The sequence below is a fragment of the Dasypus novemcinctus genome, chromosome 7, assembly GCF_030445035.2.
Source record: "Dasypus novemcinctus isolate mDasNov1 chromosome 7, mDasNov1.1.hap2, whole genome shotgun sequence".
NCBI classification, from domain to species: domain Eukaryota; kingdom Metazoa; phylum Chordata; class Mammalia; order Cingulata; family Dasypodidae; genus Dasypus; species Dasypus novemcinctus.
In genome coordinates, this window is record NC_080679.1 from 64,929,937 (window position 1) to 64,956,380 (window position 26,444).

The 26,444-nt window shown below is 36.9% G+C and overlaps 1 protein-coding gene across 1 annotated transcript in view; it reads right to left on the bottom strand.

Moving 5' to 3' along the window:
• Nucleotides 1–24,247, bottom strand: part of DNAJC10 (DnaJ heat shock protein family (Hsp40) member C10) — a 61,451-nt gene extending 37,204 nt beyond the window's left edge. Inside the window, exons 1-10 of the mRNA XM_004476886.5 lie at nt 23,772–24,247; nt 21,956–22,306; nt 19,949–20,111; nt 18,330–18,380; nt 14,300–14,382; nt 13,923–14,054; nt 12,861–12,954; nt 12,015–12,092; nt 10,631–10,674; nt 3,261–3,398 (exon numbers count right to left, since the gene is read on the bottom strand). Coding sequence (XP_004476943.2) covers nt 3,261–3,398; nt 10,631–10,674; nt 12,015–12,092; nt 12,861–12,954; nt 13,923–14,054; nt 14,300–14,382; nt 18,330–18,380; nt 19,949–20,111; nt 21,956–22,159 — 987 coding nt within the window. The 5' untranslated portion in view covers nt 22,160–22,306; nt 23,772–24,247. The remainder of the gene's footprint in view (nt 1–3,260; nt 3,399–10,630; nt 10,675–12,014; nt 12,093–12,860; nt 12,955–13,922; nt 14,055–14,299; nt 14,383–18,329; nt 18,381–19,948; nt 20,112–21,955; nt 22,307–23,771) is intronic.
• Between the last annotated feature and the right edge of the window lie 2,197 nt (nt 24,248–26,444).

The window sequence follows — 26,444 nt, forward strand, 5'->3', positions numbered from 1 at the left end:
AGAAGATCCTTTTTTATAAGAAACCGTATGTCAACAAAGTAGACAACATAAGTGAAATAGACAAATTCCTAGAAATGCACACACAACTTACAATAAAGCTACAAATAGAAGAATTTAACAAACCAATCACATTTAAAGTGATTGAATCTATCATAAAAAATCTCCCAACATAGAAAAGTCCAGGACCAGATGGCTTCATAGTGAATTCTACAAAGCATTTGAAAAAGAATGAACTATCCTGCTTAAACTCTTCCAAACAACTGAAGAGGAGGGAAAATTACCCAACACATTTTATGAAGCCAACATCACCCTAATACCAAAGCCAGATAAAGATTCTACAAGAAAATTCAGACCAATCTAATGAACACAGATGCAAAAATTCTCAACAAATACCTGCAAATGGAATCTAACAGCATATCAAGAGTTATACATCACAACCAAGTGGGATTTACTCCTGTGATGCAAGGCTGATTCAACATAAGAAAATCAATCAACATAATACACCACACTAACAAATTGAAGGAAACAAACCACACGATCATTTCAGTTGATGCAGAAAAGGCATTTTACAAAATCCTTTCTTGATAAAAAAACTTCAGTAGAGGAATAGAAGAAAAATTCCTCAATATGATAAAAGGCATTTATGAAAAACCCACAGTCAACACTGTACTCAATGGGAAAAGGTTTAAAGCTTTACCTCTAAGATTGGGAACAAGACAAGGATGTCCACTGTCAATACTGTTATTTAACATTATACTAAAAGTTCTAGCTAGAGACCTTTTTTTCACCTGCATGGTCAACTAGTTTTCGACAAACGTACGAAGTCCATGTTAACCAGACAAAACAGTCTCTTTAACAAATGGTGCTGGGAGAACTGGTTCATCTATAACTAAAAAATGAAACAGGACCCCTATCCCACTCCCTAAACAAGAATCAACTCAAAATGGATCACAGACCTAAATATAAAAGGAACATAAAACTACTAGAAGAAAATTTAGGAAACATCTTAAATACCTTGTGGTAGGTGGCAGTTTCTTGGACCTTATACTCAAAGAACATGCAACAAAAGAAAACATAGATAAATGGGACCTCCTCAAACTTCAACACTTTTGCACCTTACAGGACTTCGTCAAAAGGGTGAAAAGGCAGCCAACTCAATGGGAGAAAATAATTGGAAATCACATGACTGATAAGGCTTTAATATCCACAATATACAAAGAGATGTGACAAATCAACAATAAAATGACAAACAACCTGATTAAAAGATGGGCAAAAGACTTTGAATAGACATTTGTCCAAAGAAATACAAATGGCAAAAAACACATGAAAAAATGTTCAACATCACTAATGATGAGGGAAATGCAAATCTAAAACTACAATGAGATATATCATACCTATCAGAAAAGCTCATTATTAAAGACAGAAAACTACAAATGTTGGAGAGGATGTGAAGAGACAGGAACACTTATTCACTGTTGGTGGGAATGTAAAACGGTAGAGCCACTGTGGAGAATTGTTTGGCAGTTACTAAAGAAGAGGAATATAGATTTGCCATATGACCCTGCAATACTATTGGGTATATACCCAGCAGAACTGAGAGCAGTGACAGGAACAGACACTGCACACCTTTGTTCATAGTGACATTATTCACGGTTGCCGAAAGTTGGAAACAATCTAGCTGTCCATCAACTGATGAATGGATAAAAAACTGTAGTTTATTCACATGATGGAATATTATGCAGCTGAAAGAAGAAATGTAGTAAAGCATATGACAACGTGGATAAGCCTGGTGGACCTTATGTTGAGTGAAGCAAGCCAAACACAAAAGGACAAATACTGTATGACTGTGCTACTATGAACTAAATATATTGTATAACATATTGTGTGATTCCATTTATGTAAAATGTAAACATAAATCAACTTATAAAGGGAAAAAAAAAGTAACTGTGCAAGAAGAGCCAGAAATGGAAGCAGTGGACAGCAGGGGAAGCATAAAGAGATGAAAAGGTGGCGGCTTTTCTTGTTTGTTGCTTATTATTACTGAAATAATGAAAATGTTCTTGTAACGATTAAGGTGATGAATGCGCAACTCTGTGATTGTGCCATATACCACTGATTATGTATTTTGGATGAACTGCATGTTTTGTTGATATGCATCAATAAAACTGGTTAAAAAAATGACTCCAGGGTTTTTGGCCTGATTAATAAAAAATGGAGGGGATTGGATGTAACTCAAGTAGCTGCATGCCTGCTTCCCATGCATGAGGTATGGGGTTTGATCCCCAGTATCTCCTAAAAAAACAAACAGAGGAATTATCATCAACTGAGATGGGTAAATCTGTAGGTCGAGCAGATTCATGGTGGAAGAACATAAGTTTAGTTATAGACATTTGTTTGAGATATTTACTAATACCCCAGATGAGATGCTGAAATGGCAGTAGGATATATATGTATATACTGGATGAGAGAAGTCAGGGACCACAGATACAAACTGGTGAATCATCGGCATAAATCCATAATTGCATGTATGTTTTAGCAGAGATCTGGAAGGTTATTTATCAAGATCTGACAATGACTATCTATGGCTGATTTGATTTTAAGGAATTTTACTTCTCTTTTTACACGTTTCTGTACTTGGATATGAACTTCCATAAAGTTATCTTCATCAACATCAATAAAAGCAGAATACAGAAAACTAAAGGAAGTCTGTTCTTTATCACAGTCTTTTATTTTATTTTGGAATTATCTACAGACCTATTCACTATCCCATTATTTAATTCAGATTGAGCTTACATTTCTTTACTCATAAAATTAGGCAGGTGAACCAAATCAGTAGATCTCCAAGCCAAGTTTATATGAGAATCCTGTAAGATGTACATATTAAAAAAAATACGATGACTGGGTCCCAGCCAAACCTACCAATAATTTATATTTTAACATGAGAAATACGTAAATAAATGGATACCAAAGAAAGCTCTTTGTATAAATGTTCTTTCATTTAACAGAAGAGTATATCCCAAACTTTCAGGGTTTAAGATGATAATGGTTTATACCAGTTTAAAAATAATCCTTGTAACAGACTCTTCAACCTTGAACACCCCAGATACTAAATATTTGTTCTAAATAAGTATTTCACAATCAGACAATATAAATGGATTCATTTTCTTGTTCACTGCTAACAAAACAGTGTAATGCATTTTGAACATATGTGTTATATGCATGTGAGTATATTTAAATAAATCATGTTACGTGATTCATACCAAAATACCGCTTTTCTCTTTGTTACTTAAAGAGGCTCCAGGAGGAAAATAGGCAGTAGTACTTGTTGTAATATCCAAACTTTTACAAAGGTTGTCCTGGGTAGCACAATCCATCCATCCTACATTAACAAGACCATCCTAAAATGAAAGAAAAAAATTTGGCTTTACTGAGCTAAAAAATACAACTTTTCCATTGTAAATTTAAAACATTTAATGAGCATTTAATAACTTGAGATAATGAAATGCTGTTTTTCCCAGATGTTGAAAACCAGTTTCTAGAAAATTGCTTTTACAAATTCTAGAAAGCTAATTATTCAATAATCTCTTCCAAATGTTAAGAAAAATCAAATTATCATGGAAGATTTGTCATTATGATGCCCTTTCAATAACTGTCATATAGTTTATCAGATAGTTTCTGTGTGTGTCTGCATTAAAATTAGCACCTTTCTGGTTTTCACCTATTATGGATGACCTGCTTTAATCAGTCCAACATACTATATGAAAAAGTACGTTTCTTAGAATTTTAGTTACTGGAAAAAAACCTGGGACTGGACAAGATTGGGAAATGAAAAGAGGACTAACATACATTTAATTGGGTTCCCAAAAGAAGAGAGAATGAGACAGATACAGTAATTAAAAAGAGAATTTTCCACAACTGATGAAAGATATTAATCTATAGATTCAAAAAGTCTAATAAATCCAAGCAGAGTAACTAAGAAAGACACACATAAGTATAACATAATGAAACTTCAAAAAATCAAAGACAGGAAGAAAAATCTTAAAAAGTAGGAAGATTTCCTTTTTTTTTTTTTTTAACCTTACCCCCTCCCCCCCCCTGGCTTTTTGTGTGCTGTCTGCTCTCTGTGTCTGTTTGCTGTGCGTTCTTGTGTCTGTATTTATTTTATTCCCCTCCCCTCTTGTGGCTTTCTTGCTGTCTGCTCTCTGTGTTCATTCACTGCGTGCTCTTCTGTTTTTCGCTTGTCTCCCTTTTTTGTTGCGTCACCTTGCTGAGTAGGCTCTCCGTGGCGTCTGGGCAGTGCTTGCCGGCCGGGTGATGCTCCGCAGCTTGCAAGTGAGCCTGCCTTCAGAAGGAGGCCCTGGGATGCGAACCCAGGACTGCTCATATGATATATGGTAGCCCAAGTGATTAAGCCAAGACTCTTCCCTATTTTCTCTTGATCTAGGTGGTTTTAGTGAATTAAAGTAAAATAGGGACTATTTCTTCACTGTTGTGCTGCCTCAGCATTGTAACATAAGGAGCTTCTGTATCACTATAATGCATCAGCACCTTAGACCCTATGGTTATGTTCCTCAGTGACTATCCTTGACACCTGCTTATTCAAGATAAACAGCTTCTCTCTCTCCTTCATGTCATACCTGAGTTTGTGCCCCTGCAAAAGTCAAATACAAACTCCCAATCCCCACACTCTTGCTTGACCAACTGCTAGAGCTCTATCCCTATAACATTATAAAGACATAGTTGTCAGGTCTACCGTAGCCTTTTGCTCCCCAACTGCCTGATTGAGGCTATGCTCCTGTCATGTTTCCCCATGTGGTCCTACAAGGCCTGCTACTAGTCTATCACCTGTATGTACAGATTAGCTTTTCCTTCATACACCTCTGGTGTCACTCATCCTTGGTACATCTATCTATGTAAAGACCCACACTCCTTACAACACAATGGAGTAGTGGGCAGGATATGTTAGTTTTGCAGATAGGAGATTCCAGACATGTCTCATGAGGCCTCTAATGAACATCTTGGTGTTCTCCACTAGATGATCTAATTGGGAGGGCTCTCTGTCATGCTGGGTTGTGTCATGTGCAAAGCTTTACCCTGCTTTGTGTTGCCTATTTTGAGTGTTGCCCCAACCTCTCACCCTAAATTGTGTGTCAGCCAAGCTCTGCTCTGAGAAACCCCTGGGAACTCTCAACCTTGCCTAGAGGAGTTCTGGCTGGCATGAGGGGGGCCATAAGTCCTGTTGGTCCCCTGAAGAGCTCCTGAGCTTAGGCTGTTTGGCTACTTACTCTGAAATGACCTACCTAATAGAAGAAGTTCATTGCAATTAGCGGTGCATACAGGGAACCTCCCCCATCTGTTAGTGAAGTGGCACTGGGAAAGAAGTCAAATCCTGTTTCTAGTGTGACAGGAGGGCTGGGAGACCTTCCACATACTGCAGCACTGGGTAATGGCATGAAAATAAACTATATTTGGTGTCTCATCGTCCTGCCTGGCTCAGTTGTAAGTCTCCCTCTGAACGAACACCCCGTGCATAATGGCAACTATCAGGGTTTGTACCTTCCTAAGGTTTGGATGATAAGAGCTGCCTTTAGCTTCTTCAAACAGCCCTTGCCACTTGTTTTTTGTGCTGTATAGCTTGAAACTTTCAGTCCTCAGTACTTGCAGGAAAGCCTTACCAGGTCACAAAGGCAAGAACCTGGGCCCACACGTGCTTCTTCCCCCACTCTCCTCCACAGACTCCTGCAGAAGCCTAGGTTAGGTAAGTCCGGCAGGCCATCTATCAGGCCCCTCATTTTCCTCCTCCCCCTCCAGGACCTTTTCTCTAATAAAGCTGTTCTATCATGCATTTCTGGCGGTCTATCTATGCATCTGTGTTTGTGCCCCATCACCCAAAGAACTTCCATATAATATCCAAAACATACTAGGCTCGAGAGTCTAAGTTATCCTCTCCTTTAAGCTCCCTTTACTCTTTTGAACCTTACCAGTGAGAGGGCAGCCCCTCCACAGGAACTGTTGTGTCACCTCAAAAGGGGCAATGCTGCCAGGGTCAGTGACCTTTCTCATGCCATACCCTTGCTTCTGTCACTTTTCATCCCCCAACCCTATGGGTTACCATGGGTTCAATCCATAGTCAACTGGTACCACTAGCTTAATGTCTCAGATCAGAGGCAGCAAAGCCTCCCCAAACTCCTGAGCAGGTCAATCAACTGCTAAAGAAATGTAAAACACCCTTACCCAATGGATTAGGCAACTAAGCACAGCCACATACACCCAAGAAAAGGCACTCCAATCCGAGGCACAGGGGACCTACAAGCAACCTGCCACCGCAGCTTTGTGGATTGCTGATCCAGACCCCACTGAGATCAGCTGGATGCCCTAGAATGGGAGGTGGCTGTCTATCATCAGGGCTCAAAGAGATGTACCTCATGAGTGCTTCTGGTTACAATGCGGTGGGGTAAGATCACAGGAGACAAGGAGGAACTTTAAACCAAAACACACACATTTATAAGGCTAGAGGTTCAAACTATTTTCAAAAAATTTTATGCAAAAACAAAACAAAACAAAAAAAACAAAAACGAAAAAGGGAGCAGATTGGTTACTAAGAGTCTTTAACATGGGGTCTGAGTTGCCATTCTCACCTCTGGAAATGAGGCAACTGGCCAGTATCCCTAAAGACTCCAAGCCCCTCTCCTACTGACCTGGATATCGGTGGCATGGAAAAAAGTACACCCAACCCTAGGGGTTATAACAGTTAAGGCAGATGCATTTGGAAAACAGCTGACAAAGCCCAAGTGTTACCTAAAAAAACTGGGATACTATAACGGGTGTACGTTTTCTTCAAGCATTCAGACAAGAGTTCCAGAGTTCACCTCCAGTCCTGAAAAACTCCTTTTGACACTGAGTCACACAGTATTTTCTAACAGGGATAACCCCTTTCTCTCCTGAATTATGGGCAACCTTGCTCAACTTTATTGGCATGGCTCACACTATCTACAATACTATGGATGGAGTGGAGCTACTAGCAGGACATGAGGGGCACTCATAACCAGACTCACAGATCCTGGCTTATAAGGCCCAGGAGGCCAACATACAGGGTTCTGCCTCTTCCTTCTGCATATCAAAGGTTCCCTCCCTTTCTCCCCCCACCCCAGATGAACTATCAGAATAATTCCTATCAAACAGCTACCCCAAGTGGTAGCCCCTTTTGCTCCACTATAGCATTGATGCTTTACCATGTTGCCAGGAATAAGATTAAATCCTTGGCTCTTCTGACGTGACATGCCAAATGGGAACCTGTGGAACTGCTCTTGCCAGTGAAAGTGATAACACTACAAAATTGCCTAAGATACTGTGGGCCTCCTACCTGTAACCCAAGATCTCCTGAAGGAGGGAGTCATTGTGCCTACCATCTCCCATACAACAGCCCTATTCAGTCAGTTCTTAAAGCCTCCATAGGTGAAAGGTGATTAACTATCACTTATATCAACCTTAAGCACAAAACTCATGCTGATTATCAAAGTTCCTATTCCTAACACGTAATTAATTGAAAACATACAAAGGCGCACTGGCTACACACTTACCCCCTAACTCAAGCCTCTGCTGTTATAAACCCTATGCTTCAGTGCACTACCTCTGATTTTGGAAGGATCAACCTTGGATGGTTCTTCCTTAGCATATCATCCCACCATTAATAAAACTTATAGATGTGTTTAGAACACAAACCTTTTCTAGATAAAATGATCTGAAATTACCCATTGAGAAGCAGCCCAGAGGTTCAATAAATGTACCCCTGACCACCCCAGCAACTGCTGGGTCAATTAAAACAAATCCTGGCCACTGAAGCCCAAGCATATGCCTCTTGCTTAGATCCTCTGGTCCTCATGTTTTCCTGGTGGATAAACTACTGGGAAGACCAGCCCCTAGCAGACTGGCCACCACAGATGATATCTCCTCGGTCTAGGAGCTCATTAATGGAGATGACCTCACCAGAGGTGACATAGCCTTAGTCCAAGAGTTCATCACTAGAGAAGACCATGTTCCCTGGCCAGGGGACCACCACCAACAGACTGTGCTCCCTGTGGATTTTCTTTTACCAGGCCCTCATCACTTCTACCATGCTATCCTGGTTCCTTCTCCTGACCCAAGTATCCAATTCCCAGTACCTAAAACCACATAGCCAAGCTGCAAAGGACAAATCCCACCATGGTGGCAATGCTGAGGCACACATGAACACTATAGGAGGCCAAACAATGCTTACAAAACCATACCACCCAAGGGATTAACATCCAACAATGCTTCCTTTATCCTCCCTTCCACTGGAGGACTTGCTCATCCTATACTTTCTCCTACAAATACAATGACTCCTATAGGCCATCATCTTCAGCCAATACAGAACACTCTTTACCTCCCCATTAATACACATCCCCATTAATACACACAGCCCACATAATCCAATCCTAAAATCCCTGATGCTGAGGGTACACTATAGTGAATTAAAACAGGACTTTTTTTCACACTCCTGTGCTGCTTCAGCATCTCCCATCCTGTCATTAGTAACATAAGGGGCTTTTGCACTGTCATGATACATCAACATCTTAGACCCTATTGCTATGTCCTTCAGTGACTACCCCAATACCTGCTTATACAAGATAAGCGGCTTCTCCCTGTCCTTCCTGTGTCCTACCTGGGTTTGTATCCCAGCAGAAGTCAAATACAAACTCCCAAGTTTGACCAACTGCTACAGCTCTACCCCTATAACATTATAAAGACACAGTCACCATGTCTACTGTAAACTTTTGCTTTCCAACTGCTGGTTGAGGCTATGCTTGCTCCTGTTGTGTGAACCTGTGAGGCCTGTCGCTTGTCTGTTCTAGGACCTATAAGTACCAATAAACTTTTCCTTCATGCATGTGTTACTCACCCTTGCCACAAATACTTATATAAAGATCCTTTCCTTACAATACATTGCTGTTACATGGCAGTATACAATGCAAAAATTAAGTCCTGTTCATGTTAGTGTACGTAAGATTAAAAAAAAAAAAAAAAAGAAATACATAGGATTAAAACACACGACAGTAAAAACTGGGGGAGTGGATGTAGCTCAAGTGGTTGAGTGCCTGCTTCCCACATATAAGGTCCTGCATTCAATACCTGATACCTTCTAAAAACAAAAAAAATCAAACAACAAATGAAAAAACCAACTCAGGAAAGCCAGTTTAGCTCAGTGGTTGAGTGCTGGCTTCTCACATATGAGGTCCTAGGTTTAATCCCTGTCCTCGGTACCGCAAAAAAAAAAAGGGAATGAACAAAGGTAACCTAAATTAGCTATTCCAATATTAGATGAAATACAATCTAAATTTGAAAAAATTCATAAAGTACAAAGAGAGAGAGAAAATAAACATCCACTATCAAAAAGATATTAAGATCATGAATACATTGTCCCTGACCATGTTAAAATTATACAATGAAACAATTAATAGAAATAAGGGGAGAAAGAGATATAGCAACAATTATAGACAGAGATTTTAATGAGTCCAAAATTAAATGATATAGATTTGAATAACATGATTGTGGCAGTTTGAGATTATTTACGAATTCCAAAAAGAGATTATGTTTGTAAACTGAACTGCCCCACTGGGAATGATACCCTTTGATAGTATTAGATTCAGCTGAGAAGTCTTTGATTAAATTATGTTAAGACTAGGGCTTTGATTAGAACACACCAGTAGGGTGTAACTCAGGTCCCTGCCTCCTTGGTGGGCTGATATAAATGGACGCTCACTCAAGAAGACACAGAAGAAGATATAAAGGAAGAAAGAGCTCCATAGATGCCAGAGGAGATCTTTGTCATGACATGGAAGAGGAGAGAACTTTGATCCTGTGGACCAGAAAGAGAGACAAGCCCTATGCCAGCCTGTAGCTGAGAGAAGTCTGAACCCTCACAGAGATGGGCAACCATCTTGCTTCAACAAGTGGCAATGGACTTTGGTGAGAAATCAACCTTGAGCTGGACTCTTTAGGGCCTTGTAACTATAAGCTTTTACTCTAAATAAATATTCTTTATAAAAGCTAACATATTTCTGATACTCCGAATCAGCACCTCTTTAGCTGGCTAATACAATGATTAATATATTTGATCTAACAGATATCACGTACACAGGTACATATTATTGTAGAACATTCATGGAACTTACACAATTGACAAACTCCCAAGCCACAAAGGGAGCTTCAATAATTGTCAACATCACACAGATTATATTCCCCAACCAGAGCACAAAGAAAGCTAATTAAATAACTAAAAATAGTAATAATAAGAAGGCAAAATAATATAAAATAAAATGTGAAATGGACAAAAACACTAATATGTAACTTCAATTAAAGAGAAATTCATAATTAAATTATAAAATACTTAGAAGAAATAAATGACAATGAAAGCACCGCATGTTAAAATTTATGGAACCCAGAATGAAATTTATAGCTATGGATATATTTATCTGAAAGCAAGAAAGAGTAGAAGCAAATGAGTTAAATATTCAAGGAACTACCAAATAAAACATCTGGAATCAATATTTAAAATTTTAAAAATCAATTTTTAACATGGTGACAGTTTTACAAAATGATTGCTGCTTACCAACATGCCACTAAGTCTGAGTCGTGTCTGTGAAGTCAAACAATCTGGGGGGAAAAATGAGGCAATTTAAGCTTTATAAAGCCTAGAGCTTCATTTGTCTTCCCCGAAAACTACCAGGTTGTGATTCTAAGGCAATTAACTGACTTCTACTGGTAAATAATGAGATCTTTATTTATTAGATTGATACAGAGGTCAACACACACACACTCATCATTCTTTCATTCCCTTCCCTTAGTTTCCCAAGATTTCTAATTATAGGAGGAGTAATTTTCTCTCTCACATCTCCTTAGGATCTTATTTTCAAATCTCTCCTTGTATGAACAATATTCCCTTCATCCCAGAGATCTCATGATTTGGGGGAAATAAAATGTAAAGGACCTATTGGATAAAATATGTAAAGGAACCTCAAAATACAATAAAATCTTAAAATAGCTTATGATTTACATGAAAGTTCTGTAAATCTTCAACACTAAGACACAATGAAACAGTTGAAGAAAGGGAGCTATAGCATCACAGATCCTACAGAGATAGGTGAAAGCAATTTATCTGGGGTGAAAAGTAAAAGAATGTGAGAAAGCTTTTAAAATTCTGTTTATGTGTGGATGGACAGAAATCTGGGCATCAGGCCAAAATGGGACAAAACCTTCAGAGACCAGCTAAGCTAAGGCTGATTTTTGCTGTAAAGCAATAACTTCTTAATGTAAGTCTTACTGGATAGGGTGAGTGGTTGATTGGCTGACAGGTCAAGTGTGGAGGAAAGACAGGTCAAGTGTGGAGGGAGTAAACAAAACAGAATATATTAATGAATTAGGATATTTTGTAATAGTGGCACTGATTTTTAACCAGTATCATTGTTTGAATAGAGTTAACCATTTGTGGTTGGTATACAGGGTACTGAATTTTCAAGCTTAACTTACTGGAGGGAAAGGTTTTTTAGAGATTGGATGTGGTCTTCTTCCAATACATAATTTTAAGAGGCAAACAGACATTAACTTTTCATATGTGTAAGTATGTAGCAAAGTCTAAAATTTTAAAAAAGCATGATTATTTTGGGAGGGGTATTATCTGTCAAGAACTAAGTACTTATGGAAACTGTCAAATATATCTGTGACTACCTGTAGGTAAAATTTATCATGATATAATTAAGCCAAAAAAAATGTGACCACTGAAACTAAAAACATAAAAGATACATTGAGAAATTAATACTTTCATAACCTCTTATGTTTAAAATGATGGAAAAGGTTAAGTAATCATTAAATAAAAAATTGTAATCTTGGGTACAAATTGGTTTCAAGTACCTAATCAATTATAGCACTTCATTTAAAACTCTAACTTAAAATTTAAATGTCATAGTCTCTTCATCACAACAAAATAACAAAATTACCTCCTCCAATGGAACAAAAAGTGATCAGCCAGCCAATACCAGCAGCAAAAGCAGTTTGTATTGAGTTAACAAAATTTCCTTTAAAGAAAATAAAGCAAATTTCTCATCACCTATTATTGTTAATGGAAGCAATCTTTTAAGTTTTTATCTTCTAATCTCATGCTCCTCCAATCCACTCTATTACCTGTTATCTTCCTAAACATCCTTTTGAGCATCCCAAATTCCACATTTCTTTCATCACATAAAATCTAAATCAATTATTTCATTAAGAAAGAAAATCAAATAGCTAAGTAAGGGCCCTTTTGATCTGGGCTTTGTTAACCTATGCAGCCAACCTTTTCTCCCCATACCACTCTATGAGGCCTTGATGGCAGGGATTATATATTTTAACACTGTAGACCTTGTATTTAACACATTTTCTAAGACATAACTGGTATTCGATGAAATGTACATCCCTTTAGATGTGAAAAAAATGGATGTCATTTTATAGATAGCTCAGAGTACTTAAATAACCTACCTGAAGACATCTGCTAACTTAAAAGCCTAAAATTAGAAGAGGTTTTAAACTTCAAAACTGAATTGGGTAGGCATGAATTTCCTGCCTGGTACAGGATAGTATACTTATGAAAACAAAGAAACATTGGTATTACTAAATATTTAGTTGTACTTTGAAAGCTACCTTCCCACCTATCCATCTCCTATACTTTAATTGTTTTAAAATATTTCTGTACAAATATAATTAGTTTTTTAAGTGCCCTCTATTCAGCAGAGGTCAGAGTAAATGAGACACTTTTTCTGAAGGAAAAGATTTTGTGAAAATAAAGCAAATGAAGAAAATAAAATTACCTGCCCATAACTCTGTCACTGTACTTCTAACGTGCTGCATGGCAAAATTCACTAAATTTTCCTTAGATCTGTCACCATGGTATTTCACTGCAGCCTATTTTTTTTTTAATAAAAAGAGAAACATCTTTTACTTTTTCTTTTAAAAACTCACTAAAAATAATACAAAATACTTTTGATTTTACGTTATTTTGAATAACAGATCAGCTTTCAACAGCACAATATATGTCCAAATGCTATCCCAAGAATCTTGATTGTACAGATTCCATGAAAGATGTTTTAATAGCATTATTATAATAGTTTTAGCTGTAGTTTCAGTTTCATCACTGAAACCAAAAAAGGTTATCAGAACATTATATTCAATAAGACAATGCTCTTAAAATACTTTGTGAATTATAAAGTACAATGTACACATTGGTAAATTATGCTCTTTAAGAGAGAAACTGAAGTTGGTAAATATTTAATTTTTAAATACAGCAAGGTAATAATAGTGTCTAAAAAGTATTCATAATATAATTAAAAATGTTTATTATAACTATACATTCTAGGTATATGGCACCTAAAATGTGACTTAAAAATCAAAACTCTACAAATCCACATACTGTTTTCTCTAGTATTTCACTTGTTATAAAGTTCCATACATTAAAAAAAAAAAGGTCATCAATGCAATGAATATAACACACTGAAAGAAGTTGTTGATATCAGAGGAGTGGGGCAGTTGGGGTATGGGAAGTGAGCTATATGGGAACCTCTTGAATTTTTTAACATAACATTTTGTGTGATTTATGTATCTTTAAAAAAAAACAAAAAAACCCCAGAAATCTAAAAAAATAAAGTCTACAAAAATTTCCAAAGCTAAAAAAAAAGAAAAAAAAAAAAGGAAGTGTACGGGTAAGACGTTTATATGAATTTTAAAACCTGTATACAATTCCTAGAACTTGAAAATGTTTTCTGCTAAATCTTAGACATCAACGTGTTATTAGCAATGGTTTTAATTATTTTAAAGATGTTATATATCATAAAAGCAATCAAATTTAAAAAAAAAAAGCCAACTTTATCGCTTACTTCTCCAGATCTAAAAATGAAGAGGCTGGGATAACTGTTGACTCCTTTCATTCGGCAAAGCATTCTATCATCGCCACAGTTAACAGCACCAATTCGAAGTAATCCATCCACTTCTTTAGCAAAGTCTCTCCACTATTAGAAATAGAAGAAAATATAAGCATTCCTTTGATAAGAGCTTTCTTTTCCCTCAGAATATTCCTCAAGCTATACAATCATACAGGGGAAATTGTTCATCAAAAAGTATTTGATAATTATTTCTGGAAGTTATAATTAATAGAGAAGAAATACCAACATGTTAAAAAAAAACTTTTAAAGTGAACTAGCAGATCAATTAGAAATAATAGAACTTTAATAAGCAAGATGTAAAAAATACATACTGTGGGAGCTAAATCATGGCAGTGTGAACATCCTGGGGAATAAAAGTTTACAAACCACAATTCTCCAGAATTAACAGCAGCATCTGAAAGTACATAAAACAGAAACTATTTAGAATAATTTACTAAAGGTTTGGGGACATTTTAGTTAAAAAATACTTTTTCTTTTTGTATGGGTCAGAATGAAAAAAATGCAGTTAGTCATAAATTTTTCACACTGCTTTTATCATTTTCTGCACAACTTCTTCTATAGAAAGAAGAAAACAAAAATTTTTTTTAACCTCCCAAATTCATAGTTAGGAAGCAACCCATGATAAATGTGACTACGCACCTGTAAAATGAGGTGGCAAATGGAAAGAAGGCTAAAACCTGATGTAAGAATTCATGTGGATGAAAGAAATGAACAAGAGAAACAGAGAGACTGATATTTAAGCTCTTTTAAATGAAGCAATAAGAGACTCATATGAGAGAAGAGACTCACACGATACATTAAGGATTGTGAGGAGTAAAATGTAATTTTTGTACTTAAATAAAATACTTACTTGGGAAATTACATTGCTCGAAAAGTGTAAGATCATGGTTTTTAACTATTTAAAACATTAACACGTATTTGCTGAAATAACTGATTTCAACACCATACAATAATGTGTTACATGTTATCTATTAGATCACCTAAAGTAAGTGAACTTTATTCACTTGTTCAAAAATTATAGTAAGACATCAAAACATGCATACTACTGCAAATATGTATAACTGATTCAAATTAATTGTAAATGTGTAGGATTCAACGTTTGTTTACTTTTCAAGTTTAAGACATCCGCATGAAAATAGCTAATACATATATCATAGGGAAGTGTAAAATTCAGGATTTTATGAGTTTTTCTGACAAATAAGACTGCTCTACAGGTGGTCAAAATAATTATGATGGCTTAGACCAATGACTAGTACTAATTTAGGTAAAATCTTAATAGAATTAATGTAAACTTCAACATAAAAAACAGATTTTCTTAACTATAAAAATTAACATGATTTTTTACCAATAAGGATAAAAAGGAAAAATTAGAGATTATCCTTAAATCTTGAATAAAAAGCATGATGTAAAATAATTCTAAATGGCATTTAATATGACACAAAACCTTGTTTATAGTAAAAGAAATTGTCTTCCTTCTCGGTACTCTGTTTCCATACAGCACTTCTAATACATACGCCCAGTTTCAACTCACTGTTGAATAAGATTAAAAATATTTTTACATAACCCAGAGATCCTGAATAGAACAAGTGTATTTCAAATGCCTCTTAAAATCTGACACTGTAAACTACGTAACTGCACCTAATGTCTGTTTACAGTTAACACTACTATATCTAATATCTTCTACTGGCATAGAAAAATGTAAGAAAAGAAACAGACGCTTTGACCATCTCTGAGTTCTTGAGCTTGTCTTCATCAATATGCCTATTTAGTGTGGGTACTATTTAGAACGACTAGTATAACTGTGAGATGTTCTGTTTTGCTAATACTATCTAGGGCTTGTTTATAACTATATATTCATATAGTACTATACTATTAACATATAGAAAGATACTATGCACCACATTTAATAGAAAAGACTGCAAAGCATTATTTTTTTAAGTTTAAAAGTGTTTATTGATTGTGTTTCCCCTTCTGTATTAAATTTGAACATTTTATAGTTCCTCTACTGAAAAGGTGAACTATATAATTTGGACTTAACTCTCCCACTGTGAACAACTGAAAAACTGGGCAAAATATAAAAGACTTCTGTTGAAAGCATCAGAGAGTTACCCATGCAGTGAAGAATTAGGGGGCCAAGATTTGGGAGGAGATAGTACTCAGAGAGCCAGCGATTGCAAATTCTAGAAGAGGTATTGAAAGGCAAGAAACCAAGGAGTGCTTTCAAGAGATTCATGAGGCTAGAAGGATAAAAATGGTGCATTCAAGGGAAAAGGCCTGTAAAGAAAGATGAACTGAAAAGTTTTCAGCCCTCTCAACACTCAGCTTCTGAATCATTTCAATCCCTGTTTGGATAAAGCTGATCTGAGATTATTAGTGTCTCTAGTCATAAGAAAACCTAACTCTTCTCTGGAAGAAGAGAACATACCTAACCTTAAAACAGTTGTGTAATTATTTAAATAGTTATAGAAAAATATTAGACTATTTAATGAAAAGTCAATATAAACAACTGATAATAGAAAGACACCCATAACCAAGAGGCTAATGTGCTATTTACATTAAGTATAAACTGATACTATCCATACTTGCTGTATTTCCCCAACTTCTTCAACTAAAACATTAGATTCATCTTGTCTTAGCCTAGTAATATGAAGAGTAGTATGAGAGACCATATGGAATAGCAGCAAACATGCATGGAACCCATCGGTATTAGTTAACCATCTCTGAAAAATTATCTCTAAGATTTTGTGGCTGTAATTTATTTTTAACAATCATTACAAGTTCTATATGAACCATTATAGCAGTTCTTAACCTTTTCTCCTTCGTGACCCATCTGAAAAATTGTGAAACCTTGTACACTACAACTATTACTAAGGTTTCTCACTCTGGATGGATTTGTGGATTACTCATATTGCATATGTATTTCCAATGTTTTCTGCCTCATTGGTCAACAAGACACCCAATGACAGACTAAGAAATGAGAGCATAACCACCATGCAAAAAAAAAAATTATATATTCCTATAACTATGTGCAGTAAAGTTATGATTCTGCTAGCTTGTGTTATGGGTATTAGTTCTGTCTAGAAGCAATCCAATTTTCTTCCATTTCCTTTTTAGGGAAAATTATTTTCTATTCATTTTGAACCTGTACAAGAGCTCACATATAAGACTTTTGATGTGGTAAACTGTATGCTTAAACTCACCAACACATCGTAGAAAATAAGATGCAATTCTTGCTTAGAAGGAATAAACTGTACAAAATCAAATGATTATAATACATCTTTTATGAAGACAATGTACCAAAAACATTATAAAGATTTTTGTGCTATTTTTATGCTATTTTAGATTGTAATAGATCAAAATAAACCTGAAATTTTATTTGAGGTAAAATTTTTTGGTTTGAAGAGGAAAAAAAATAAATCTAATTATAGTTGTACACATGAAAGTACAAAATCTAATATTTATACTTTTCTAAAATGCAATGGAAAATGCAGAATCGTATTTTTAAATCCATTTTCACACCAATCACAAATCAATGAAATCTGCTTCAAAATAACCATACTTGTAATATTCTGAAATCAAAAAGTTCTGAAATGCTTAAGTTTTTTCAAGTTTGCAGCAAGTTCACCTCATAACCAAACATGACCTGAACTGATTGGGGGCTATGCAGTTCCCTTATTTAACAAATGTAATTGTGCATTTCACTGAAGGTATATTACTGTTTTTATTATGATACACTGCCCCAAATTCTGCTAGAAGTGTTATTTAATATATGGTACAATCCAAACTGCCTTCCTAAAATCTAAAAAATTTCTGAATTCCAAGCATATCTGGACCCAAGATTTTTAAATAAAAGAGACTGGGCTTGTCTCTCTTAGAAAATCATATGCCTCCTGCTGGGGATTGAATCATGCCCCCCATAAGACATGTTCAAATCTTAATCTGTGCTCCTATGGGTGTGAATCTATTTGTAAAGAGGACCTTTAAAAAATATTATTAGTTAAGGTGTGGCCAAATTGAATCAGAGTGGGTTTTAATCTGAATGACTGGAGGTCTTTTAAAGAGAGGAAATTCAGATGCACTTAGTGAGAAGAAGCCAGAAACCAAAGGTTAGAAGCCACACATTAGAAGAAGCCAGAGAGGAAAGAGAGACTGCCGTGTGACAGAGGACTGCCACCCTCAGAATGCTACTGATTCCCGGAAAGAGCCCCTTGCCAACATCTTGATTTTGGACTGCGAGTTTTTAAAACCATTAGACAATAAATGTGCTAGCTGTTTTTAAGCCAACCCATGTTGTCAGATTTGTCATAGCAACCCTGCAAACTAAGATACCCCCAAACTTACCAAATTCTCTTCTATCCAATGTTATGATTTCAGGATCATCATCATAAATACCTAGTTTTAAAAGCACATAAAAATTAAAAATTATAACTTCACCAATTAAAGATTCACATAAAAATAGTAAGACTCACTCCTGAGCCATAATAATCCAAAAAAAAAAAAAAATCACATGGTATGGCAGATCTCAAACTTGAAGAATATGCAACAAGTTGCTGAGAAAAGCTAAGAGTCATTACCATTGCCAATACACTTAAAGAGTGGTCTAAAGATACATTGTTAGTTTCCTGATATGGACTATCTTGGGTAGGGGGGAAGGAAGGACTCAATATTTACATAATTTAATCTCCAAAGAAAATTCTTTTTATATTCAAAGAATTTTAAATTTTGAAATAATTATAGATTGCAAAAACAGTAGACTCCTGCGTACTCTTCATTTAGCTTCCCCTCATGTTGTGTTATGTAGCTGTAGTACAATATCAAAGCCAGGAAACTGTCACTGGTGTATTACTGTTATAACTTGACCACAGATCTCATTTAGTTTTCAGATTATATAGTTTTTATAGGTGATGTCACTTGAAAATATTTTCTACTGCTAAAAATCTTCTAATTACAGTATTTGTAGAAGTTGAGACAAACTTATTTAGTAAATAAATTTTATTTATCATAATTATTAAAACCAATGTGAAAAAATTTCTCATTACTGTATGAAGTATCCAAATAATATTAATGATGGATATAGACCAGGAGCCAGCAAACTTTTTTCTGTAGATGCTGGATATGGAATATTTTAAGTTTTGTGGGACATACAGTCTCTCTGTTGCAACTACTCAATTCTGCCTCTGTAGTGTAAAAGCAGCCATAAACAGTACATAAACAAATGAGTGTCGCTGTGTTTCAATAAAACTTTATTTATAAATAAAGTGGTAGGCTGGGTTTTCTCTGAGATGCCATTTGCTGACTTCTGAAACAGACCATTAAGCTCAATAGTCAATCTTGAGAAACAAACACTCCAGATATAAAATAAAATATTTTATTTAGTCAAATATAATAAAAGCATACTTCAGTCCTTAGCCTGCAATTGAGGCTAATCAATGACCAGGAGAAATACTGGGTACCAGAATAACTCTTTCCTGCCTTGATACTCATGCTTACTTTCACTCTCCATGGTCTCTAAAACTTGTTTCCTCCCTCTGCTTTTGCCTTATTTCTTTCCTATTCCTGTTACTACCTTAAATCACTTTTAATAAAGATTACACATGAGAAGGATGGCATTTCTACTGAAGTGACCACTGTTGTTACTGCATATTTCTTAAAAAAATGACTCTCTAAAAATATCAAAAGGCTTCAATATTTAATTTCTTGTAATACAAATAATTTTAAAATGATTAATTGGCTATCCTTATTTTAGAAGTATATAATGAGATTCTGACCAATATACCTATACATCTATAGATAATACCTACACATACTGCCTGCCTTCCCTTTTGAATTCTATATCGATGGTATATTAAAGGTAGAGTTATGGTGATACTTATGAACTACACTAGCTAAATAGTGCAATAAAAATAACTTTTCTAAACCTAGATCACAAACAAAAAATGTCAGAAGTAATATGACCTTACCAAAATCATAACGGTAATAATTCCAGCTTTCATACTGGCCTCCTTGATTATCTGCAAGTCCCTTCTCCCCATATTTGTCATACTTTTTCCGCAGATCTTCATCTTTGAGTACTTCATATGCTCTATTTATTTTTAAAAAATCACCATGTGCATTTGGGTTATTCTATTTAAAAACAGTAGAAATAACACAGTGTTTCAGATACACAATTCAAGTCTCTTCAAAACCTGTATGTAGATTTAATTAAATCCAGAGATTTCTAGGACCAGATACCAGATAAAGTGGGGTAATACATGAGATGGGTTATCATGGGTTGATATAAAAGAAAGTTTTTTCCAAGGAAGTACAATTTTCAAAAATGAATAAGAAAAATAACAAGGAAATGAGAATTGATTCTTCAAAGGTAGACAGATGTGGTCATAAAATGGAAATCATTCCTTTTAAAAAACGCAACTGAAAAAAATTAATAAACACTTTCAGATCCTTAATATTGTAAATATTATTTGTCTACCCCTAAAACAATTGCAAAGAAATAGATTTGTCAAAAAAAAAAAAATACAATTAAAAAAAAAGTTCAGCTCAGTGGAGAAAAAAATAGATTTGCAGGCTCTATTTCTATCTGAGGCAAAATCAACATATTTACTAAAATAGTATGTACCCCTATCAATTGGATAATCAAATAGAAGAAACGAATATGAGAATCGGATTGGAAATGTTCCTCATTTGCTACTGTGCTTCACAAACCTGTTTTTTTGAAGGTTGCTTTCATTTTTTTAAAAAAAATTTCTGTTTTAGTTTAAAAGGTTGCTTTCATTTAAATACTTGGATGTTTCTTTCATGTGGAAGCCTAAAAATCTTATTCTGAAAATTTAAAGACAAACTAGAAATAAAACCCCTAAATAAAACAGAATTTAGAATCTCATGGAGATTACCAACAGGGCTTTTAAAAAATTGTTTCTGTTGCTTAGTTTTATGGCATCAAATAAAAATGATTGACTTTCAAACTTCTAAATAGAAAATTATAACTTAACCATGTCTTTCTCCTAATGATGAGTGTCAAATCTCATTAAGAAATAATAAAAATACCATAAAAACTAATTTAGATTTGGAAGATTACAGTATTGGATATGTAATACTTATGGGAATTAACTATATTTTGGCTGCTCTCAAGTTTTAATTCATAATACTTTCTAACTCTTGTCTGTGCACTGGTTCATGGGAAAAAGTAATTAAAACTAAAACATGTTATTACTAGCCATAACTGTCATTTTTAACAAGACATATCCACTAAGTTCTAAAGAAATAGTAATTTTCTGTTAATGTTCTAAGATATTGACAAAGTAACTTTCAACTACTTTGCAGACACTTTCTGTTGGGGGAGCAGCATCTTTAATAGAACTGCTGAAAATGAATCTACAAATTAAGAAGGAATTGCATTTTTGGTGCTGATATTCACACTATTCTAAACTAGAATGCTTTGCTGCTTCTGTTTTTAACAAAGCAGGTGAATTATGATTTTTGATTGTTCTTAAGAATTTTGAATCAATTATTTCAAATAATTTAAATACACAGCAAAACTTACTAAAATACATTAATCAGATGTGTTTGAAAATTTTTACCAGGAAAAGGACTTGGCCCAGTGGTTAGGGCGTCCGTCTACCACATGGGAGGTCCCCGGTTCAAACCCCGGGCCTCCTTGACCGGTGTGGAGCTGGCCCATGCGCAGGGCTGATGCGTGCAAGGAGAGCTGTGCCATGCAGAGGTGTCCCCCGCATAGGGGAGCCCCACGCGCAAGGAGTATGCCCCGTAAGGAGAGCCTCCCAGAGCCAAAGAAAGTGCAGCCTGCCCAGGAATGGCGCCACCCACATGGAGAGCTGACACAGCAAGATGACACAACAAAAAGAGACACAGATTCCCGTGCCACTGATGACAACAGAAGTGGACAAAAAAATAAGATGCAGCAAATAGACACAGAGAACAGACAACGGGGAGGGGGAATTTTTACCTACCGGATTTTTATCAGGATGTAACTTCAACGCCAATTTCTTGAAAGCTTGTCTTATTTCTCTACTGCTTGAAGTTTTGGATACTCCAAGTAAACTGTAAAAGTCCTGATCTGTCCCCACTAAAACAGTTACATACACTATTAGAAAACAGAGAATAATTGCTTTCAAGTCTCTGATACAGTCACATTTATTTAACCAGACTCCCATTCTTTTCCTTATATGAGTTCTGATTTAAGTGAACATTCAAGACACACTGCTGGCTCCAGTTGATATAGTATGCAAGTTTGCGAACTGCTGTCCACATTACTCCAAGGGTGAATCAAACATCACAAAATTGTGTCCAAAAACATTAATCTAAAAAGAGGAAATCAGGCAGTTAAAATACATCACAAATGGAAGAGTAATAGCAGAGTATGTTTATCAAATAAAATGGTCAGCAACACAATCTCTATTAAATGGCAAATCAGGGTGGCCCAGGATCTATGATTCCAGGCGGTTTACAGTTTCCATATCTAGGCAGTGAGAAGTGTGAAACGAGAAATTACTTAAGACAGATGGTAAAAAGTAGGTGAGTGGCTGTGGTTAGGAGGAACACTTAAAAACCAAAACAAAAAACACCTCAGTGACTGATACAATCAGAAAAAGCCCGTGATCAGTACCAGAACACAAGGGTGAGAGGTTTCCTTCCTTTTTTGTGTGTGTATGTATTATCTCTTCCTTTTTGACCATTTCTTCTCCCCTTTAAGATAGTCCAATTTTCATTAGAATTAGATTTCATTTGAAGGAAGTGCATTGGGTGGGGAGATTAGAGGGAAAAACAGGGTGCTTACCAAAGGGTAGCACTCTTCATATAACCTTTCCAAAAATGGCACTGAGCTATACTGTAATAACAGACAATTTAAATAGCAGGTCATTTTCTTTTCTCTGATTTTTCTCAGAAGGTGCTTGAAAAATGAGATTAAATAAAGACCATTTAATAAAAATAGAATAACGTCTGCAAGTTAAAGACGTCATTTTATTTCAAAGTTTATATTAGATATAAAAATAAGAAAGGGAATCAATTATTTAGACATGTTCAGTTTGTAAGGAAAAAAGAATCATCATACCACATTTATACACTTTATTTCCAAAGATCTCTTAATGATTTGAAAATTTTAATTTCCCTAGTACCCTCCATTTATACTTTCTTCCAGTGTACAACTTTAGTCCTAAATGACTATTTTTAATTTTTCCCCTTACCTGTGAAAGGTCTTCGGCTCATCCTAATCCCTCCTTTTCATCCCACTAAAACGTGTATTTATGAAATATATTGACAGAGATGAGTAAATATCGAGACCAGAAAGCAACGATTAAAAAAAAAATTTGAACATACTCTCCATCATAACTTTGTAAAAACTGGTGTTTCTTGTTTAGTAGTTGTTCTCACTTCAGTTAGCATGAGTGAACTGCCGTGCGCAGCATGCAGGACTGGGGGAAGCTGCAGGTAAATGCAAAGCAACGGCTCTCAAGCAGCCCCCACTTCTGGATGGTATGCGGAAGAGGGGAAGATGGAGACTTCGGGGAGAATGAGACCTTCAAGTGTTACTGGTGTCCACAGTCTCGAGTCGGACAAAGGCGAAAGTGAAAAACTGAAGCAAGAACCGGGGAACCGCTGAGCAAGAGAAAGTGGTGTAGACAACTGGGAGGAAGCGACGGGAGCGAGAGCACTAAGCGAACACCGGACGTTCCGCGCCCATCCCTTCCCGGACGGCCCGCCCACCGCCGGCCCCGGACCCCGGCCCGTTCCCACCGCCGGCCCCGGACCCCGGCCCGTGCCCACCTTGTTATCGAGGGGTCGCCTCTTGCAGCTACTCCTCCATCCTCAATTACCGGCGGCGGTACCGCCCGGCCGAGCCCGAGCTGTGCGTACTGGAAGGAGCACGCACTTCGGACTGCCGGGCCGCCGCGTTCGCGATGAGAGAGGACAAGCTTCACCCGCAGGTACCAGAACGCGGCCACCCGGCTCGGTTTGGCTCTTCGCACGCCGGTCTCCGCGGCGAGGCCGGGGCGGGGTCTGGCGCGGGGCATTGTGGGAAAAGCGTGGAGGACGCGGGCTGGGAGGACAGCCCGCAGGCGTGGTGGGCGCTGCGGCGCGAGTAGGGAAGGGCGGTGCAGGTTGAGGTTGACGTGGCCGTCTGCGCGGGGATCCGGCTCTGGATCCGGTTCCAGTCCGGAGCACTGGGACACGCGTGGCTCTGTAGCCTGTGCCCACGTACCCTGCCAGCCGGCGCAGGCCAGGGTGGGACGCAAAGAGACAAAGCCCACCCCTTCCGGGTTCTGTTTCCTTGGTGACGGGAACTCGGTGGGCGGGTTTTGGCGTGAGAGTTCCCTAAGATTCTGTTCTTAAAGGGAAGACGTTGCTGTAGAGTGTTTGTTTGTTTGATGGGTGGGTGAGGCAGAAAGAGGAAATTTGCGAGAAAAACCTGAGCTTGACTGCAGTGTTGTTGTTGGCGGTGTCAGCCTAGGGCTGAACAGACCGTGGGAGTAGGGGTGTATCTATTAGTGTACCTTTAAAGCATTTATTGAGCATTCTCCAGTATTTCCTGGCTTCTCCATCACCCAAATTAGAAACTGCAGACTTACCCACTCTATACTTTCTCTCATTTACATAGAATGATAGGGCAAATGAGAAATGAATGAAACTGCATTTTTGACCTGTAGCAATATAACTAGAACAATTGAAGTAGCTACAGTTGTGACCATCAGAAGAGAAAACGTGGGGAAGCAGTGTGGCTTAAGTGATAGGGTTTCCCCCTACCATATGGGAGGACCCAGATTTAATCCCTGGAGCCTCCTAGGGAAAAAGAAAAAGAGAAAGTGTGCCTGCAGCAAGGCTGAGTGCCCCCATGAGTGCCCATGTGGCAAGCCAAGTGCCCACATGGTGAGCCAGTGCTGTGCAAGTGAGTCATGCAGTAAGATGATGACCCAACAAAAGAGAGACGAAGGGAATCAAGGTGCAACCCAGCAGAAACCAGGAACTGAGGTTGCGCAGGTGATAGGGAACCTTCCTCCAATCAGAGGTACCCAGGATTGAAGCCAGGTGAATCCTAGAGAAGGGAAAAATGAGGAGAGAAGACAAAAAGAGAAATAGATACAGAAGATCATCCAGCGAATAAACACAGACAGCAAAAACAGTGGGGGAGGGCAGGAGAGGGAAATAATAATAATAAAAAAAGAAAACATGTTGGTGAAGTGGATGCCTGCTTATGACATCAACCCTAATGTGAAATAAATTGTATTTCATGATATATTTATTGATAGAAAATGAAATGTGAGCATATAAAAAATTGGTGACTCCGTAAGAGCCATGCTTAATGAATAAACAGCAGCATGAACAAAGTAGCATGAACAAAACCAGAAATAGTAGAAGCAGCCTGATGTAACAATAATATGTGCAGGAACTTGTTTAAGTGCACATTGTATGTGGATTAACTCATTCAACCTTCCAAATAAACTTATAAAGTAGTTGCTATTATACACATTTCAGAGTTGAGGTAACTGAGGTATAGTACATGACAAAGTGGAGATTCACATCTCTGCAGTCTAACTCCAGAGTCTGTGATCAATACCCTTCACTGTGTGCAGTCCCACAGAATACTGAGTGTCAAATGAAAAGCAAGACTGCAAACTTAAGAATTAAGCGGGAGCCAGAACATAGTTTTTTTTGTTGTTTGTTTGTTTGTATTTTAGGTGACAGAAGCTCTTAAAGTTTGTAAGTAGAGGACTGAGATAGATTATTTTATATTACTCTGGCAGCTATGTAGAGAGATGATTCAAAGGGGGCAAGAATGGAAAAAGGAAGAGCTGTTAGAAGAGTATTCAAATAATAGTAAATTTAGCAGGAAATGGGTGATTAGTTGGATGTGGGAGATAGAGGGGGTATTTAAGGTTAACTTTTGGCTGAGGTGGCTGAGTACTACCCACTGAACAAAGACTTATTTGGGTAAAAGATAGTGCTCTGATATGGCTCAATGTCCAAGTGAATATATCCAACATAAAATTATGGGAGATGTCTAGAATGGAGAAAAATTAGGGAATCATCAGCTAATCTGGGATAGCAGGACCCATGAGAATGAATGAGATTACCTAGAGAAAGAATGCAGAATAAGAGATGGGCATCAATAATAAAACCTTGGGGTATTTTAATATCAAGAATGTTAACTCAATGGTGAAAGACTGAAACCATCCCTCTGTGAAAGACAAATCAAAATAGAATTTGCCAACAATAGCATTTTATTCGGAATACCAATGTTTTACTGCAGCAAAGGAAGCTGGAACAGGTAGCTTTGGGTTTCTAGGGGTGGCAAATGATTTTTCTACACATAAAAAGAAAATTAGCTTGACTCCTATTGATTGGACAAGAGCTTGTCCTTCCTATAGGGGTGGTTTTAGGGTAGGTGTTCTTTATTTTGTATTGGGGCAAATGTAATGAACTACGAGCTTGATTAGCTAT